Here is a 17,847-nt window from a genome sequence, read left to right as displayed (position 1 = left end):
CCCACTGGCATGCACCTCCACCAACTTTCCAAAGCAATGATGTCAGTGATTTTAGTGGGCCATGTACTGTCTACCTATATACAGTAGATATGACACCAAGTCTACCAAAAATGTGAGAACAACATTGAATTTTATTCTTAAAGAGCAGGGGAAATTTCTGTTCATTTTCATTCTCCTAAGAGGAAAATGTGGAATGTGGGAATGCATAGGATTATTATTGGGGGATGGGGATTTTGATGTTTCTGTCACAGAATCAAGGGCTTCCAAGCTGTAACAGCTAAAGAAAACATTAGATTGAGTGAAGAGAACCAAAAATGTAATACTGCTTTTTTGACCCTTGTTAGAGCTTTTGGATAAGAATTAGCAAAGAATAATGCTAGTAAATGAAAGAGAATATTGATGAAAGAAACTCATCCAGCAATCCCTGGATGTTTTGATTTTATGTCTGATAAGGCCATTCTGAATCTGAGAAAAAGAGAGAGAGAGAGAGAGAGATAGTCTTTTTTTCTTGTAGATCAAGAGATGCCCTGTACATGACAATTTATCATTATTGCCGTATATTGATGTTTTTTCCATTATTATCTTAACATTTTCTTTTCTTTTAGTTTGCTACTTTGACAACAGACAAAAGTTCACTGACCTGAAATTATGTGTAGAACAGAGAGGAAGGTAAGTGACACTCCCACTGCTCTCCTACTCCCACATTCAAACAGTCGGCCTGATTTACCATCCATCTATTCTGTCTGATTACCACAGAAGACAGCAGCACAGACCTCCAGCCAGAAGAAGCAACTCAGAGCACTAAAAGTCACAAAATTTCTCCTTCCTCTCTGCTTTCACCCAAAAAGAAAAACCTCCACTACTAACCCACTGAGCAGAAACATCCCAACAGCCATCACTCCCATGCTGCAGAGCCTCCAGCCAGTATGGAGAAGTCCTCCAGTGTCCACCCCAGTTATCCGCCGAGATCCAGAATGACGCCTAGGAATGAGAGGGAGAGGGGAGCCTTGGTGCCTCCCAGAAGTCATCGACAAAGGCCATCGAAGGCAGGTTGGGTCCCTGAGGCATCATCAGTGAGGAAAGAGAGGCTACAGAAGGAGAAGCCAGAAGCAAATGAGGTGACGGTGGAGCAAGAGCCAGAAGTGAAGGTGAAATCCACGGTGGTGGACATAGACAGAGTGAGAGAGGATGAGGTCAAGGAGGAGAACCTAGGGCTCCTGGAAGCAGCAGAGCAGGAGGACGGTAAGCTGAAGCCTGAAGAAGAGCCTGGTACATTGTATAGTACATGCAATAAGCTTAACAGTGGGTTTATTTCTGTTATGGGTTGTTTAGTTTTTCAGTTCATTGTTCTCAGGATAAAACAAAATGTAATCCTGTGACCTGAAATAATCTTTATGTTGAATTTCTTGAAGCATACATTCTGGAAAACAAATTACAGATAATAAAATAAACAGTAATGTAAATTCAGGAATGTGATGATACAAATAAATTTAAATTGCCATATTCAACCTTGCAAATTGTTAAAGATTACAGCATTTTACTTGGTATTGACAAATCATAGCTCGGGAAAAAACTTGGGAAAATGCTCACCTTTGCAAAATTACTCTTCCATTTAATCTGAGCATCTTGGTTGGATTTATTCATACTAAGTACTGTGGATCTCTGCAGGTCTGAAGCGCAAGAACCTGGGAGTGTTTGAGTGGCTGCTGATGGTCTTCGTCTTGGCTCTGGTTCTCCTCTTCCTCCCTCTTTCCATCTGGTTCTGTGTCAAAGTACGAACTACACCACAGACCAAACAGAAACCAAACACTGTACAATAATCTACTTAACAAAAATGAGTGTGTGATTTCTTCTACAGAAATTATGTAAAGCACTAAAAGAATTTTATCATTCCAGTTTCATCGGAGACGTCTCTTAATGGTCAACATGCAATTTCCACCTTTTCCACCGCGATAGGAAGTAAAATATTTGGAAAACGGCCAACACAACAAAAATGTGTCAATGTCCGAATACTTGCACACTCATATGTTATTGTGCAGCTGGCCTACTTGTGTTGTATGTCAATTGGACACTCCAGCCATCACTGTCATCCACTCATATGGACTGACTGATGTCTGTCATTTTGATTGACAGGTAGTGAGGGAGCATGAGAGAGCTGTGATCTTCAGACTGGGTCACCTACTGCGTGGAAGACCCAGAGGACCAGGTTGTCACCGATTGCTGTAATCTTTTATGCTCATTGGTCAGCTGTGATTTATAAACTGTAGTTTTAAAAAATTTGTTTACATTAAGAATGTGCCAAAACACTTGACCTGCCATTTCTAAGGATGTGTGTCAGTGTTTGAATTGTGTGATCATACATCTACAGTCATGAAAACGTTTTCTATCAAACAAAAGTAACAGCAAAATAATTTAAAAAATAATAATCTGTCCTTAGATCAAACCCTTCTCCCTCCTCTCTCCAGGCCTTCTTTTCTACCTCCCACTCCTTGATGTGTGTCACAAGGTCGACATCCGACTGAAAATGCTTAAGGTTCCTCCTCACACGGTACAGACCAATAAGCAAAAATACAACTGACATTCACATTTTAGCATCATATGTAAAAATGACTCATAATTAATTAACTGTTCACTGTATGTGCACTTTGCTTTCCCTGAACATACAGTAAATCTTTCACTGTCCATGAAGAGATCAAACTTATTTGTCACTGGTTGGTAAACTTCAACAGCCACTTTCAGTATAGTACCTTTACAGACATTTACATTAAAGTTGGATTTCATCTTTGTTAGACAATGTTTCTAATCCTTTTAGGATGGTGAGTAAATGAAGTGTCCCCCACTGAACTAATTTATCAGACAGTGACAAGGATTAAATTGCATTTGACTGGTGACTCATATTTTTCTCATACGTCTGTACCCAGGTGGTGACAAAGGACTTGGTGAGGCCAGAGCTGAGTGTTGTGTGTTATTACCAGATAGAGAACGTGGCTTTGTGCAGCGCAGCTCTTTCCAGTCTGACCACAGTGCTACAGACTGTGGTCCAGGCAGCGGTCAGAGACATTCTCGCCCAACACACATTCAACCACATCCTGCTGCACAGGAGGAACATCGGACAGAAGATACAAGCAGCTGTTGACTCTGTTGCTTGCCGCTGGGGCATCAGGATGGAGAGAGCAGACATGTAAGACTGGTCATTTGATGTAATTTATCTTTTTTTGTATTAACCTTCCTCAGCTGCATCTGCTTCAGTTAGTAAATAACTGCATTTCATTTGAAGTCAAGACTAAAAATCACAAAGCACATTACATCCTGTGGCAGCAATGCATTCTGGTGTACCTCTTGTTATTGTGGGTGTAGGGACTGGTCTTGATGCCCTGCACTGGGTGACGATGATTGTTGAAACTTTGAGTCTGAGGCCTGACAGCAAAACCCTGATTTTAAAAGCTGGTGCTTTAAATGACTAAAGAGAATCTAGATGATTTTTGAAGATACCTATAAGCCCAAAAGAAAAAGATGCTGGTTTGTACAATACAAAGGGGTGGCAGTGCTTCTGAAAAATGCATCACTTTCTGTGTGCAAATGATTTTTCCTTTGCAAGCAGTGATTTTTCCAGGTAAATGGCAAAGAGGAATGTAGAGATTTGTAGTGTACTGTGTGTATCTTCCTGCTGACCAGGCTTGTGTTTGATTTTCTGTCAGAGACGAGCTCAATTTTCCTGTGGAGTTACAGCAGAGTCTGGCTGCTGAGGCTGAGGCCAAGAGACAACACCAGGTTAGAGTGAGTAACTATACCAGCTTTTTATGATCTAATATTTATTGTTTTATATTCTAATGCTTGTTTTTGCATTTTAAATGTTTATGGCTCATCGATTTTCTGTTGTTCTTTTTTGGTCAAATATGGCATTTAACTAAAGATTAAACTAACTCAGGAACTGTATTACTATCAGCATTATTTGTAAAACTTTTGGGAGATGGGTAGAAAAAGTAAGAAGTTGAACTATCCTTAAGATAACTGATACAATTTAAATACACCATCAAACCATTTTGCTATGTTTTTCCAGCCCAGAGTATAGCCTTGGTTTAGCCTGCAAAACAATGGCTCTTTAGCCCTGCTGACTGAAGTTTACCTCTGCCAGTGAGATCATTTCTGCATTCTCTGCAGTATTTGTAAAGGAAACATGTTTCAAACAGCACTCCTTCTCTCCAGCAGGTAAAAGCAGCAGAAGGGGAGAGAGATGCCTGGCAGGGGTTCAGGTCTTCCCTCCGTCTCCTCCATCCTGCCCTGGTTCTTCCACTCCCCCCAGATCTCCTCATGACCCCTGACCTCTCATCCCTACCACCCCCTCCTCCCCCTGCTGTTGAGGGAGACGGAGGGATGACAGAGGGGGATCCAGACACTGACTCGCCAATGATGTGACATGTGACTGTTATGAGATGAAATGTTATTATTTGTGAAATGTTATAATTAATTATTATTGGACACCTAATGAAAGTGTGTGCCAGTAATTCTCAGCATATGGTAGAATTTCAGGATCTTGATCATGTTCAAGAAAGTAACCTTCAAGCCAAATGATTGTGTTTATTTAAGTACAATTTAAAATATGAGTTCATGATAAATGTTTTCCTGAGTGCTTTGAAAAAAAAAGTCCAACTTTTTGAAATGTCTGCAGAAACTTTATTTTTTTGCCTTTACATGGAGTCAAAGACATATCCCAAGGTTAAACAAAACCACAGCAAGCCATTATATTCATCCTCATACAACAGCCAAGCAGTCTGAATATTGGACAACCTCCTGATACTGGAAATATTTTATACTTGAGGGCAGCACTTATAAATTAAGCTTTTTGTTTATTCTTGTTTTTTATTTCTGTGTCCTTTACTGGTTTTATGGGTGTGACTGTGATGGAGTGCAGGTGAAGAGTTCCTCTCTGATATTGTTACAACAGAGAAAATACATGAAACATAAAAACCTAAAAGTGATAACTGGACATACCATACAAACATACAAAGTTGTAACACCATCTGATCACATGTCAGGTCACCGTTTCTTGGTCCTTTTGGTGCTGCTTGTTGGTTTGGCTTCAGCTGTGGTTTTCTGCGGCAGAGCTGGGGGTGTTACTGGTGGTGGGGAAGGTGGTGGCGTTTTCTTTTTTTCTGCAACACAAACAAAGACATGTACCACCTCTACGCTTTAATGCTGTGTTGCTTTCTCTCTGCCTCAGTTATAAGTTTATAGAATTGTTTGTTCAGTCGGTACCTTCACTACTTTTGGGCTCCAGACTGGGCCGACCCTGCAGTTGTCTCTCCAGGTTCTGAATGTTCTCCAATGCTGCCTGCAGGGCTTCCTCAGCCTTCAGGGCGCGCTGCTCGGCACTCTGGACCCGCAGCTCTGAATCACTGACAAACACATGGAGAGTTGTCTAACCGAGACGTCCTTTGAACATACACAAGTTAACAGAGGTCCCCTCTCCATTTCTGAACAACCACAGAAACTCGGCTGATGTGTGGACATTCACCAAACTTATTTCCACGACAGGACATTTGCCCTCTAAACGTCTCACACGGTGTCATTTCAATAAATGTTCAAATGATCCAATATTTCATTAAAAAATCAAAGATTAGAGAAAGTCCAAAAAATAAATACAAATTTATGTATCAGAACTTTGTTTTTTCTTCTTTCCTCTCCCATTAATCATCCCGCGATCCCTCAGATTTATCTTGTTACCCTTTGGAAGGGCCTGACCCCTAGGTTGGGAACCACTGGACTAAACTAGCTAACTGCATATAAAGTAGTTAAAACTAGCTCCACCTCGAGCAGCTACAACAGTAAAACGCTGCTTACACATTGATGCATCAGTTTTAACAATCTAATAATGTAATAATAATATATCAGTTACAGGAGCCATTTTTCTGCAGAACGAGTACTTTTACTTTTGGTACTTTAAGTACATTTTGTTGTTAATACTTTTGTACTTTTACTTAATTAGGCTTTTGGATGCAGAACTTTTACTTGTAATGGAGTATTTTTTACATAGTTGTATTGGTACTTTTACTTAAGTAAAGGATCTGAGTACTTCTTCCACCGCTGCTGAACTCGACAGCAAATCAGATACATTTATTCCCTTGCTGCCCTTCTGATGGGATTTTGCCTAATAAACTCCACTTGAGTCTGCAAGGTGTAAAAGTGGCTTTTTGACTAATTATGAGAGGCAATACAAAAGCATGGATGTTCAGCCATGGTGGTAACTGCTGTTCATGCAAGCTTCCCAGTTCTTATTTTAAACAAATAAGAAACATCAATTCCTGTGCGGCACAAAAGAGCTAATAGCCAGCAAGTGTTTAAAACAGTACATGGAAAATATTTCAAAAACTGAAAACTCTACTTTGATATCATCACCCAGCAGTCATATATTATCACAGTATTTGAAAAAAACAAAAGTGTTCCACTCAATGATAAGAAAAGTTAACTTACTGCAGTTCCTGCTGCAGTAATCCTACTGTGGTCAGATCACTAAAAGCTTTATGGGCTTTATCTGTCACTGGAGACACAACCAGCTCCTCAGTCTGACAGACAGACGGATGGTCAGAGAGACAGACACAGTTTGTTCAGTTCTATACACAGTGAAAGGCATGACACTGAAAAAGTGTGTGATTCAATTTTCTGACCCCATTCAGGTGGACACGGCTCTCTCCCAGCTTTCTTTGTGTAATGTCTCCATCATAGCCAATCAGCTTCACCACTGGACTATCACAAACCATTAGCTCCCCCTGCAGGACAGCAACAACAATACTGTTCATTTTTAGCAAGTTAGTCTGGTTAATGCTGTACAATGAACATGTGAAACAAGCTGTTTTCCTTTGATAAGACCCATTTGTAAAGGTCTCTGTATTCCTCAAGAGTTTATTTAATTCCTTAAAACTGTTCACTCTCCAAATTCCAAGATGCTCTTGACCACTGACCTGAGGGAATAATTAATATAATGCAGAGAAATACATGTTTATCGTGTTGTTGTGTCTTATATGACACAAAGCTTCATAACCATCACAATGCACCATACATGTCTAATTTCATTGTATCAGACAAGCCCAGGATTTCAGACTGCAAACTACAATTTATCTAAGTACACATGGAAACTATATTAATACCTGACAAACCTCTTGTCGTGTTTCATGTCCTTCAGCAGTGCACTGTGGAGAACCAAGAGTACCATCACTGCCCTCGTCATTATCATCATGATTAACATTTATTTGGTAACAGTTAAACAGTTAAATAAATAAAATGACTCAACCAACATAATTGGTATTTTATACTGTAGTCAGGGCCACACAAGTGTACCCCTTTCAGACTTCACAAAACAGAACATATTTAGCAAACAATCATCTTAAAGACACTGACAAAGGGTTCATAGATCTGTGGCTAGACTCACTAAAAGCTTAGAGAAACTTTTGGAGGGCAGATATTTGTTGACGCAAGAGCTTCAACCTTGATCCTCTGGTTAAACTGTCTGTCTGACTGTCTAACTACTGGAACAGCCTGCTGCCCTTTATCATCAATACCAATGATGCCTTTTCTCTTCCATTAACCTTTAACTCACAAAGAAATATTGTTTATTTTAATTATCTAAATGTTTGGATAAACTTGTACATCAACAGTGTATCCAGTGACAACAGACAGACTCCAAAATTAGTTTAGTGTAGTCTCATTGAACATTGTTCCATTTTCTAAAGCATAGTCTAAATGGTTACAGGGTGTCATTGAGCATTTCACTCGTACTCAACAGCTGTAAATATGACGCACCTCTCTTGGTTCTGCCTCAGTCTCATCTTTGACCTCACTGTCTGCTGTAGGCTCTGCTGAAACCTCTTTGTTTACCTGTAAATACACACACACACACACACACAGTCACCATCAAAATCACAAAAACCACATTGACTTTGGATCCTGACAAAACAAAAATTATGCATTGGTGTCCCTCTCATTCCTCTCACTTCTCTCATCATTTCCAGATCTCAAACTCTGTGTTGAGGTTATCACAATGTCATTGGGTAACTGATGCCAGCGTCAGGCCTTGATTACAGTAAAATGTCATACTTGATCAATGGCAATCTCTCTTCTGATGTCAGCTCTACTTCACTGTAGTATCAGTATCATTGTCAGTCACTTGACACCAGGCTTTCAAGTCATTTCTCCAATAATAAAGAGATAACTAAGTTAAAAAATATAAGCACATTTGTTTTAAAGTTAATTAAATTAATTTAATCATTAATGAACTATAACAAATGAGGTCTATGCGTGTGGGTTGTATTTTACTGGACTCCTCACCACAGTCTCCATGCTGTCTGCTGGAGAGACTGGGACATCCCAGCTGGAAGCGGGGTCAGCGTGTCTGACAGGCAGCTCCACAGGACCACCTTTCACTCCTGAGAGCAGGATTATACAGGTCTCCACACAATCAATGCACTCCCTCTGAGGAAGGACACAACAACACACACACACACAGGTGTAGGTGGTGCAAAGCTTACGTTTGTAACTGCACTGTGGCTCCCTCTTGTGGAGTTTTATAATGCTTGGACACAGAGTAAAACAGAGCTGTGTTTTTAACTCTGATGGTTTAATTAAGCTCTAAAATCAAATCAAACTATTTATGAACACATGGGTACATGTATATACATCAACATGAGATGGTCAAGTGAATTGTTAATGTTGCCTTTAAGAAGGCGTTGATAAACACTTGTGTTGGCAGGTAAACCTGTCTGTTCACTTTGGCAAGTAAGCAACCACCATTACAACCCTGCTCTATCCTAAACATACTGTTGTGTGCTAAAAAACTGGTTTCTTTTTTCGCATGGCTAAATCTGCCAATTGTGCAGATGGAAACACAACAAGCCATTTGGTCTCAAATGAAATGTGGGTTTGATGCATCTCTTGATTTTTCTAGTGTACCTCAAGCAATGATTACTTGTGAAATGTAAAAGCATGCAGCCCTGATGTTACTATCAATTCTTTGCTATTTATTTAATTCTGAATGAGAACATTGTTTACCTGCAGCTTTCTGCACTCATCCATCTCCTTTTCACCCTCAACTTCACGTGGGTTTTGCAGAATCTGCTCCTCAAGAATTAGCTTGCAAGTGCTGGAGTCAAAAACAAACATTTCCTGATGAGTAAATCCTGGAGAAAATCCTTCTCTGCTGATCCTCTCCCAGTCAGACATTTTGTGTCAAGGTTACTTTCAATCTTAAAGTAACTAAACATACTTTAGTCATCAATTTCTGTGTGTTGTTAGTTAGTATGTATAGTGTAAAGAGGTTTTCACTGCACTATGTAGTAAAATTCAGTACTTGTGTAAGACAACAAACTTACTTATTGTACTATGCACTAATTGTTAGTTACACTGGTTAACAGCATCTGTCTAACTGTAAATAGTAAAAACAGGCAAAAACTTCTGGTACCTGGTGATGTATCTGGAAAAATAGTCCCTTTTCTCAGCCAGCATTTTGGCATCCTCATCCAGTGTCTGTATTGAGATGTTCAAAATGTAGTGGTGTTCCTGTTTTTGGTTCTGGTCCTCGCTATGGTCAGGTACCATGAGGAGCAACAGATCCAAAATCCAGCGGGTCTGAGCCACATGAATAGAACTGACCTGGTAGGAGAGAAAACACTATAACTCAAAACAGCACCTTGTAACATTATAGCAAATCTTTTGAATGTTAAGAAGCCAAAAAGGCAACTCAAATGGAAGGGGGAAAAAAATCCAAAAATATGTCTCCTCTCCCTAAACAACCATATAAAGGAACCACATGGACTGAAACCACAACTGCTCTGGTAAAGCTGCTCAGTGATAAACAGTATGAAAAGAACAGTAGAAGTTGTATTACTGGGCAGTTACGGGGTATTCGTAAATGCATGAATGTGAGGCACGGTGTTGTTGGAAAAGATTAACAACAAATAGGTTATACAAAGTACAAAACAGAAATCACTGAGAAAAACAATGAAGTACTAAAGAAGGCAGGAGGTACCTGGAAAGCCATTGCTGCACAAAGAGCTCAGGGAGTGAAGCTGACAGAAGTACAAAGGACAGGGCAGAAAGAGGGAAGAATTGAAGAATGAAAAAGAGAAGTGGACTGGTGATACATCAAATTTTAAAGTCTGAGTGGAAATGGCATAGTTATGAAACTTCAATATTAAAGAAAGCTTTGCCCTAATTTGTTGCTGATGAATAATTCTGCAAAAATCAAGCAAACAAACACATTCATTAAATATTTATAATGTAGTGAATTTAGTATTTTTGGTTACCTATATGAGTTGCTGAGACACAACATCTTAGGATATGTTTGTTCCACTTGATGGAAATGCACTTGACATTGTACTTGACATTTTCAAAATGTGTGTAAATCTCCCTTGACAGTTTGACTGAACCTGACACTTACCTCCTCACCGAGTCTCTGGTTCTCACCATCAGTGAAGTTGGAAAGGCTGGTTATGAACTCCTGCACTTTGTCTAACACCTGTTCTGTCTCTGTACTGTTTGAACAAATAAACACACAAAACAGAAATATTTAAATTTCAGTATTAAAACATATGTTGCCTGTAGTTGTATTTTTTTTCTATCTGCTCATTCATAAAACTGTATTTCAATCCAATTTTATCACAAGCAATGAATATAATGTGTTAATAAAAGCTTAGAGACTTAAAGTAGATTGTTTAAGAAACCACACATTTTCTCTGGTGTTATCAAACTCAAACAAAAGCCTTTCCACAAAACGTATTAATGGACAATTATGGCGATTAGAAGTAAAGTAGAAATTAAGGGTGAAGGTAAAAGACATGGTGTTAACGCAGGATAACTAGCAATGCCACTGAGTGAAAAACCTACTATATATCAGCCTTGTTTTTGTCCTTTTCGTTCTCTCTCTGCATGCTGGAGAAGTTCTGCAAGGCTTCTTCAGCCAAACTTTGCCAATTGCACAGTGCCTTCTCTAGCTTTAGCCAATCAGAGACAGGCATCATTTCTGGTGAGCCAATCACTGCACAAAGCTTGAAAACCCAGGACTCCATCAACCCGAGCAGTGACGTGATCTGTCCATGGATCCCTGAAACAGCATGGCTGGAATCAGTTTCAACTCTTTAGTCCATGTTTTAAGGATTATATCCCACAATGAGACCCATTGAAACATTAAGAAAAAACAAGAGACAGACATATGAAGATTCTGTGACTATAACTTGTGTGTGTGTGTGTGTCAGGACAACACACCGTGACACTCACCAAGATCTGGATTTTGCAGCTGTCAGCAGTTCTGTTTGTTTACAGATATCCATTTGGACAACAGTCAAGCAAAAACTAAAGCAGTGCCAAGTGAAGGTGTATTCTTTACTTACCTGTCTGTAGGCCTCAGAATCACACTTTTTAGCTCATTGAACATTTCTCAAAAAATGATTCAAAATTGTGTCTCTATCGGCCCTCACCACTCTCTCCACTGACTTGCGTGTCCAGCTGTTTGAGGAGCTCAGCTAGGACCCTGTCCAGCTCTCTTAGGGCCTGCTGGCCTGCAGGGAGTTCACCATCGGGAGAAGGGTGTCTTCTGAACAGCTCAAGGCTCATATTCAGCCATCTTTCCTGGACACAGTGAAGCTCGGCCAGTGTCTGCTGGCAGCAAAGCAGCTTCTCACCTTGGTAGCGCTCACACTGGAGAGCCAAACTCTGCAGAGGAACAGAACACAGAGGAACACTTTAGGACAACAAAGGAGACTTTGCTGTTGATTAGACATACTGTGTGACCCAAATTTCAACATATCCACTAGATATTTGGAATACAATCTAAGCGAAGGCTGCCAAAATGGCCCCTACCTTATGAGACAGAAAAATTATGAGATGGGTGGAGGTGATGATTGTCAGAAATAGATAACATCAATGACCACAATGAGAAAAACAAATACACAGAGGAAGTAAATGTACTGTCTTACATTTGACCACTGCTTCAAATCAGCATGAATTTTTTCCAATGAAACTTTCTCATATTTTGGGTCTGGACACCTTGAAATAGAGAAAGAGCATATTTAACAGAATACACACACAGATCAATCTCCTCTCCCATAAATTGCTCTCAATGACTTTGCAGACCATGAACACTATAGGTACTGGGCGCAAAGTCTCATTAAAAGTGCTAAATTAGGTTTTCTTTAACTGGTGGCTATAATAATAGATAATCATAAAATATGAAATAATCTTCTTTGGTATCTTAGCTTTTCCTTACTTGTTTTGTGTGGAGCAGAAGGTGAGCCACTTGGTGATGCCTTGCTGGATGGCACTGATCTGTTCACACTGAGCATGCTCAGTCTTCTTCAGCTGGGACATGAAAGCTGTCAGCTGCTCTTTCCAGTAGACACTAAGCTCCATGATGATATTCAGGTCCTCTATGTCCTACAGCAGGATGGTCACTGTCATATTCAGAGTGCAATTGAACCACCAGCGATACTTACAAAGAGTCATCTGTGGGGTTTAGTGTTTTCGCCAGGAGCAATATAGAAAATGTAAAGAAATATGAACAGCATTGTTACCTTTGAAGCAACGTAAAGCCTGCAGTGCTCTGCTGTCTTGGACCAGCTCTCCTCGCTGATGTGCAGCCGACTGATCGGCTGCAGCTTCTTCACACTGATCACCTGACAATCACAGAAAAACGTACTGAACTTGTTTGGATCATCTTCTTCATCAATTAATATTGTTTTTACTGAGCATCTTTGAGTGGAAATTTGATCCTTACAACCCAAAATTTAAAGTTAATACATATTAATATAAATAATAATTATTTAATAGCCATTAAAAAGGTTGAGCATATTGTGAAATTGTACCCATTGACAAATGTGGTGGGAACAGCAAAATCTTTGTCATACTATCTGCTTCAACGCTTTACTTTGTTAGCTGGGGCCTCCAACAAAGCGGGCTATAGCTATCAATATACTAAAACAATCCATATTAATAATTTTCTCATTCCTTCCGATTCCACAACCAAAGTCAGTTGATCTATTATTTATTGGGCTTACAGCACACTACCATCACATAAAATTAACACACGAGGTGATTCCAATTGAAAGGAAAAACTACATTATGGCTCACACACCTTGAGGGCAAGACAGAAGGTGAGCTGGCTCCAGTAGTCTCTCTCCTCAGTCATCTGGAGCAGCTGAGCCTCAAGGCGACCCCTCTGCAGTTCATACAGCTCGTGGTAACCCTGGACCACACTGAGAAGAGTACATGGACCATTTGAGAGGGAACACCTGGTCACATTTTGTATTTTGCACTGAGTGATCACTGAACTGCTGCTGCACTTACGCTCCATCTCAGAAGAAAATGTTTTTTAAAAAAAAATCAGTTTTATTGCCCTCTTGTAAAACGTATTTGTTTTTTGTCATTTTTTGATCCAGGCACAAATAAATTTATCATATCGACCAGATAAATAAGGCTCATATTGTTCACGCCAATCCTATGAGAGACTGACTCTGTGTTGGTGTGAGTCTGATCGAGTGCCCCAGCCAGCTGTTGATGAGCGTGCTCTGTCTGCTGGGAAACAAGGGCATCGTGGTCTCTGATTCTGGACAGTTCCCTGTGAAGAGGAAGCACACCCATTAACACACACACACAGATACACACAGAAATGAGCGCACACGCATTTCACACATTGTAATGAGTGCTATTATTTTCATTTCTTGCATTTATTATTTCCTCTTAAAATAGAATCACTCTATGAACACATTCCAGTCCTTAACAGCACACAGTAATTTTATTCATCATGACCCAGCAGCCTGACACCTGACCTACGTACGTGCTGAGCTGCTGGATAGATGTCTTGATGCGGTGGATCTCCTCTGTGAGCCGGCGGTCCAGAGCCCGCTGTGCCACTGCCTCAGTGTGCAGAGCCTTCAGACGGTGGGGGATTCGCTCGAGCAGGGACTGGTAGCGCTGTCTGAACACACAAAAACAAGAGCTGCTGGGAAAAAAGGCTTCCTGGGGTCATTACTGGAAAAGATTTTCTGAAAATGTCTTATTTCTCCCAAACTATCTTTTAAAGTATGTTTCAGAATTAACTTGAGGCAACAAAAAGGTAATACAGCTACAGAATTGATTTCACTGCTCGTAAGGCTCATGAAACTGCCTCAACAAATGGATAAGATTTTAGCATGTAGGTGCTGTCCTAATGTGTTGGCTGCTAACCTGAGTTTGGCAAGCAGCTGTCCTCTCTCAGCACAGCTCACGCTGACCTGCCTGATCAGTTCATGGAAAACAATGTTGTAGATGTTCTGCTCAACCTGCACGAGCTCCAGCAGACCCTCCATCTGAAAGACATTTCATTACACCTTTGCTAATACGTATAGATGGCTATACTTCTATAAGAATCTCTGAGCACTTTTGTTTTTCATAAATAAACTTTACAACTCTAAATATGTTGTGATTATGACAGGAATGTTACCAGCAGAAAGTAACACTCTCTAACAGGACACTCTGTGTACATTGTGTTTTTGATGAGGCACATAAATATTCAAATCTGTATAAAAGCAGCACAAAAGCCTGATGAAGCACTGAGTGAAATGTGTTGCTCTTGTTAGTGTTAATAAAAGATCCTTCATCATAATTTTATGGGTTGAGTGTGCAGTCACTACCACGAACATTAAAGCTGGTTTATTTTTCCTGACTACATGTTCATCTTTCAGTTGTCAGCACCTCCGATCCTGAACATGGTGTGCACAAAGTTTTTTTCTCTCTTTTTCTCTGCATAACAACTGTTAAATACAATTTCATTCACAATATACAGTATTTGTACTAAGTCATGAGCATAGGCATCTTGACCTGTGGTACCTTTTTTTTGGTTTTGGACCATTTAAAAGTTTAAAAGTTGTACCAGTATATATTATTCTCTATACATGAATGCAGCACAGCACTAGTGTACTACAGCAGCCTGTGTACTTTCTGCATGACTGTCTGCCTACCTGGGAAAGCTCAGTCAGCTCCTCACTCTGCTGATCCACTCCGGCCTTCACCAGCATGTCGTCCATCATCCTCATCAGCTGGACCACTTCCAGTCTGCCACTGGGCTTCCTGGACACACAGAACATACACACAAATTGCTATTACTACACATTTAAGGACTTTGCTTGACAACATTCATTCCTTATTTTACCAGTACTTTGCTTACCTAATGGTACACAGTACTATTACTTCCTACTATTAAGATGTACCATTACAAAATCTCCCAGTGAAGACTACTCAACTACGGTTTATCTGTCAATTACGAGATTAATTCATATTTTTGAACTCACAGTGAAGGGAAGACCCGTAGCTTCTGCTCATCATCCTGCAGCTGCACTGTGAATGCACTGAGGAAGTGAAGCAACATGAGAGTTGACAGAAAAACTAAATTCCAATTTGGCAACGATAATGTGAGTGTGCACAGTTAACATGAATAAAAAGTGGATGAGCATAATGAAGCAGACTCACTCCTCATAGAACTCAAGGCTCCTCAGCCCTTTGTTTTTCACAATGTGATATTCTTCCGGGATCAGATTTTCTGAGACACTCAAGTTCTGAAAGACAGAGTGGCAGTGATTATCACCTCACACTGTATACTTGTGTACATGTATAGATGAATGGCAATACATGTGAATTTGAAGTCAGTATTATTACTGTAAAACAGGATTTTTAAAGAAGGATTTTCAAGACAACTGTAAAACCTTCTATGCCTGAATATGAAAAAGCCATTTGAATTTCTCTCTAAGGTAGTTATGTTCATTTGAATAAATGTAAAACCTGCCAAAGTAAATGTTTAGAGATGAAAACGGTATCATTTTTTAAACTTTTAAACAAATTTTCAAGTTACTGTTATACTGTATTGCGTATATATATAGTAAGTACTGTGTTTGTTGAGCTGGGATATCTTGTTTATTTGTCAGATCTGGTTGATTCTGTTATGTTGTAAAGCACTGCTTTTGATTTTGTGTTATACCACATATGCTGCATCAGGGAAGTTATGATAAATTAAAAATGGAAATTAAGGAACATTATCAGACCCGCCTTATTTTTGCCATAAAGGGTTAAAGGGCCAGAAAGTCAAAACAGGTCAGCTGTGGCAGCTTACCTGTGTGTCGCCAATGCCACTCCTGTCAGTTAGTGGTGGGAGGGGTGTTATCTTCCTCTGGGTTAGCATAGCATCACACAGGAATGATATATCCCTGTATGAACACCATCCGAACAGAAAAAAAACAAACATTTAGTCTCCTTAGGTCATCAGCAGATTGCAGAAAGCCAAATTTAAGACTTATATATTTATTTATTATTTATTTATTTGGACCGATTCAAGAGCATTAAGTTAATTATCAGAATAAAGATAACTGACTTCAGACAGAACCTAAAATTAGTTTGGCTTTGCCTGGTTCAGTTATGAAAATGCTAAATATAAACAAAGCTGGTTTTGTATTAACCCCGTCCTATATTAGTGTCAAGAGTAAACATGCATAAATCTGTTAAGTTGCAACAACATTGTTTATGTTGTTGCATATGTCTTGTTGGTGCTGCTGACCTGCCGGCTCCATTCAAGGACGTTGGCTGCTCCAGAAAGTATTTGTATTTCTTACGTCCAAGTGGGTGATGCCAGACTGCATCCGGCCGTCCGATTCCACAGCCCTGTATACAAAGTCATCTTAGAAACACTGGAGTGAACTAATTTCATCCACACAGAAATAAGCCTCTTAGATATATATGGGGCTTGAATGTACCTTGCAGTGCCGATGGTGTGCAGTGTGCCCCAGTGTGCTCCTGTTGCAGACAGTGGAGGTAAGGCTGACCAGCAGTTCATCTGGGATGATCTGGTTGTTGACAGGAGGTAGCTTTGTCTTTCTGCTCTCCACTGGGACGTGAAAATTCAGTTTCGCCACTGAGAAAAATAAAATCAAACAAACCAGTAGGTGTATGACTCTGACCTTGGTATGAGGGGATGGTATGTATTTACATATATGTGTCTCACAGTTTGATGTTCCCATATAATAACTTGTCCTTATATTTCTTGTATCATGTGCAAGAAACTAGGAGATATGACACTTCAGGCTTCCCATATTTGTTTAGTTTATCACAACTTGGGGGGAAAAAATTAATTGTGCATCAGATGGAATATTTTTGTTCCAGCTGGATGGAAGAGTCTTTGGGGAATCTAAAAAAGGAGTCAGTGATAAAACGATCTGCACGGTATTTACAACAAGGTTTTATTTAACTGTTCTTGTATTTTTTCCCCTTCCATTTTATTTCTTATGATTGTAACTTGCATCTTCCATCATTGTTAGTTAAGTGTGAGGGGTGAACAGCATGACTTGTATTTATCTTTGAAGGGAAACAGCTGTGTGACTGCATTCTGCAATCATCAATGAAAAAGTTTGTGGCTGTTGTATCTATCGAACTTAGTGTTGTGTGAAGTGATGTGTGCTGTGGCAGTATGAGTAATGTCTTCCTAACATTACCACATTGATGTCTATCATCCAGCTGCTAGTTGAGCACTGTAATGTTAAGCTAGCCTCCCCAACCGACTGCACAGTAACGTCACCTCTGGTGTCCAGTGCTTGCTCCGGCCTCGATGAACTTGGCGCTGAACTGGCTCTCATGGACTCAGACATCCTGGACTCACGGTGGAGATGTTACAATAAGGTTCTGGCAATAAAATTCTGAAACTTTGACAAAGTCATGTGGGCGAGAAGCTACTTTTATTTGCCAAAAGAGAACCGTCTCCTCCACTCTCATCCGAGCGTCAACTTCCTGGTCGCGTTGCCATGGAAACGCCTATAGCGCTTTCCGTGGACACTGAAGTTTGTT

General features: G+C 40.0%; 2 protein-coding genes across 4 annotated transcripts; one reads left to right on the top strand and one right to left on the bottom strand.

The window, feature by feature from the left end:
* Positions 1-4,912, top strand: nphs2 (NPHS2 stomatin family member, podocin). The gene is made up of 9 exons (XM_044200164.1): positions 1-112; positions 606-669; positions 757-1,242; positions 1,669-1,772; positions 2,134-2,206; positions 2,466-2,548; positions 2,922-3,181; positions 3,699-3,777; positions 4,207-4,912. The coding sequence occupies exons 3-9, from the start codon at positions 927-929 to the stop codon at positions 4,414-4,416; spliced, it is 1,125 nt and encodes a 374-aa protein (XP_044056099.1). The 5' UTR covers positions 1-112; positions 606-669; positions 757-926; the 3' UTR covers positions 4,417-4,912.
* axdnd1 (axonemal dynein light chain domain containing 1) lies at positions 4,652-17,798 on the bottom strand. Of its 3 annotated transcripts, none has more exons than XM_044200151.1 (26): positions 17,582-17,798; positions 16,764-16,921; positions 16,568-16,671; positions 16,127-16,220; positions 15,490-15,575; positions 15,312-15,368; positions 14,982-15,090; positions 14,209-14,330; positions 13,820-13,960; positions 13,496-13,600; positions 13,118-13,238; positions 12,558-12,659; positions 12,254-12,420; positions 11,964-12,033; positions 11,466-11,700; positions 10,876-11,092; positions 10,430-10,523; positions 9,452-9,642; positions 9,043-9,133; positions 8,323-8,466; positions 7,798-7,872; positions 7,146-7,187; positions 6,666-6,767; positions 6,472-6,563; positions 5,257-5,396; positions 4,652-5,153 (listed from the first exon to the last, which is right to left on the bottom strand). In XM_044200151.1, the coding sequence occupies exons 1-26, from the start codon at positions 17,649-17,651 to the stop codon at positions 5,038-5,040; spliced, it is 3,045 nt and encodes a 1,014-aa protein (XP_044056086.1). In that variant the 5' UTR covers positions 17,652-17,798; the 3' UTR covers positions 4,652-5,037. The 3 variants fall into 3 exon arrangements, with proteins under 3 accessions (XP_044056086.1, XP_044056087.1, XP_044056088.1); XM_044200152.1 differs by having other exon boundaries at positions 7,155-7,187; XM_044200153.1 differs by lacking the exon at positions 7,146-7,187.
* Between the last annotated feature and the right edge of the window lie 49 nt (positions 17,799-17,847).

The sequence above is a fragment of the Siniperca chuatsi genome, linkage group LG6, assembly GCF_020085105.1.
Source record: "Siniperca chuatsi isolate FFG_IHB_CAS linkage group LG6, ASM2008510v1, whole genome shotgun sequence".
NCBI classification, from domain to species: Eukaryota; Metazoa; Chordata; class Actinopteri; order Centrarchiformes; family Sinipercidae; genus Siniperca; species Siniperca chuatsi.
The sequence above is the reverse complement of the archived record's forward strand: the minus strand, read 5'-3'. Positions and strand labels throughout refer to the sequence as shown.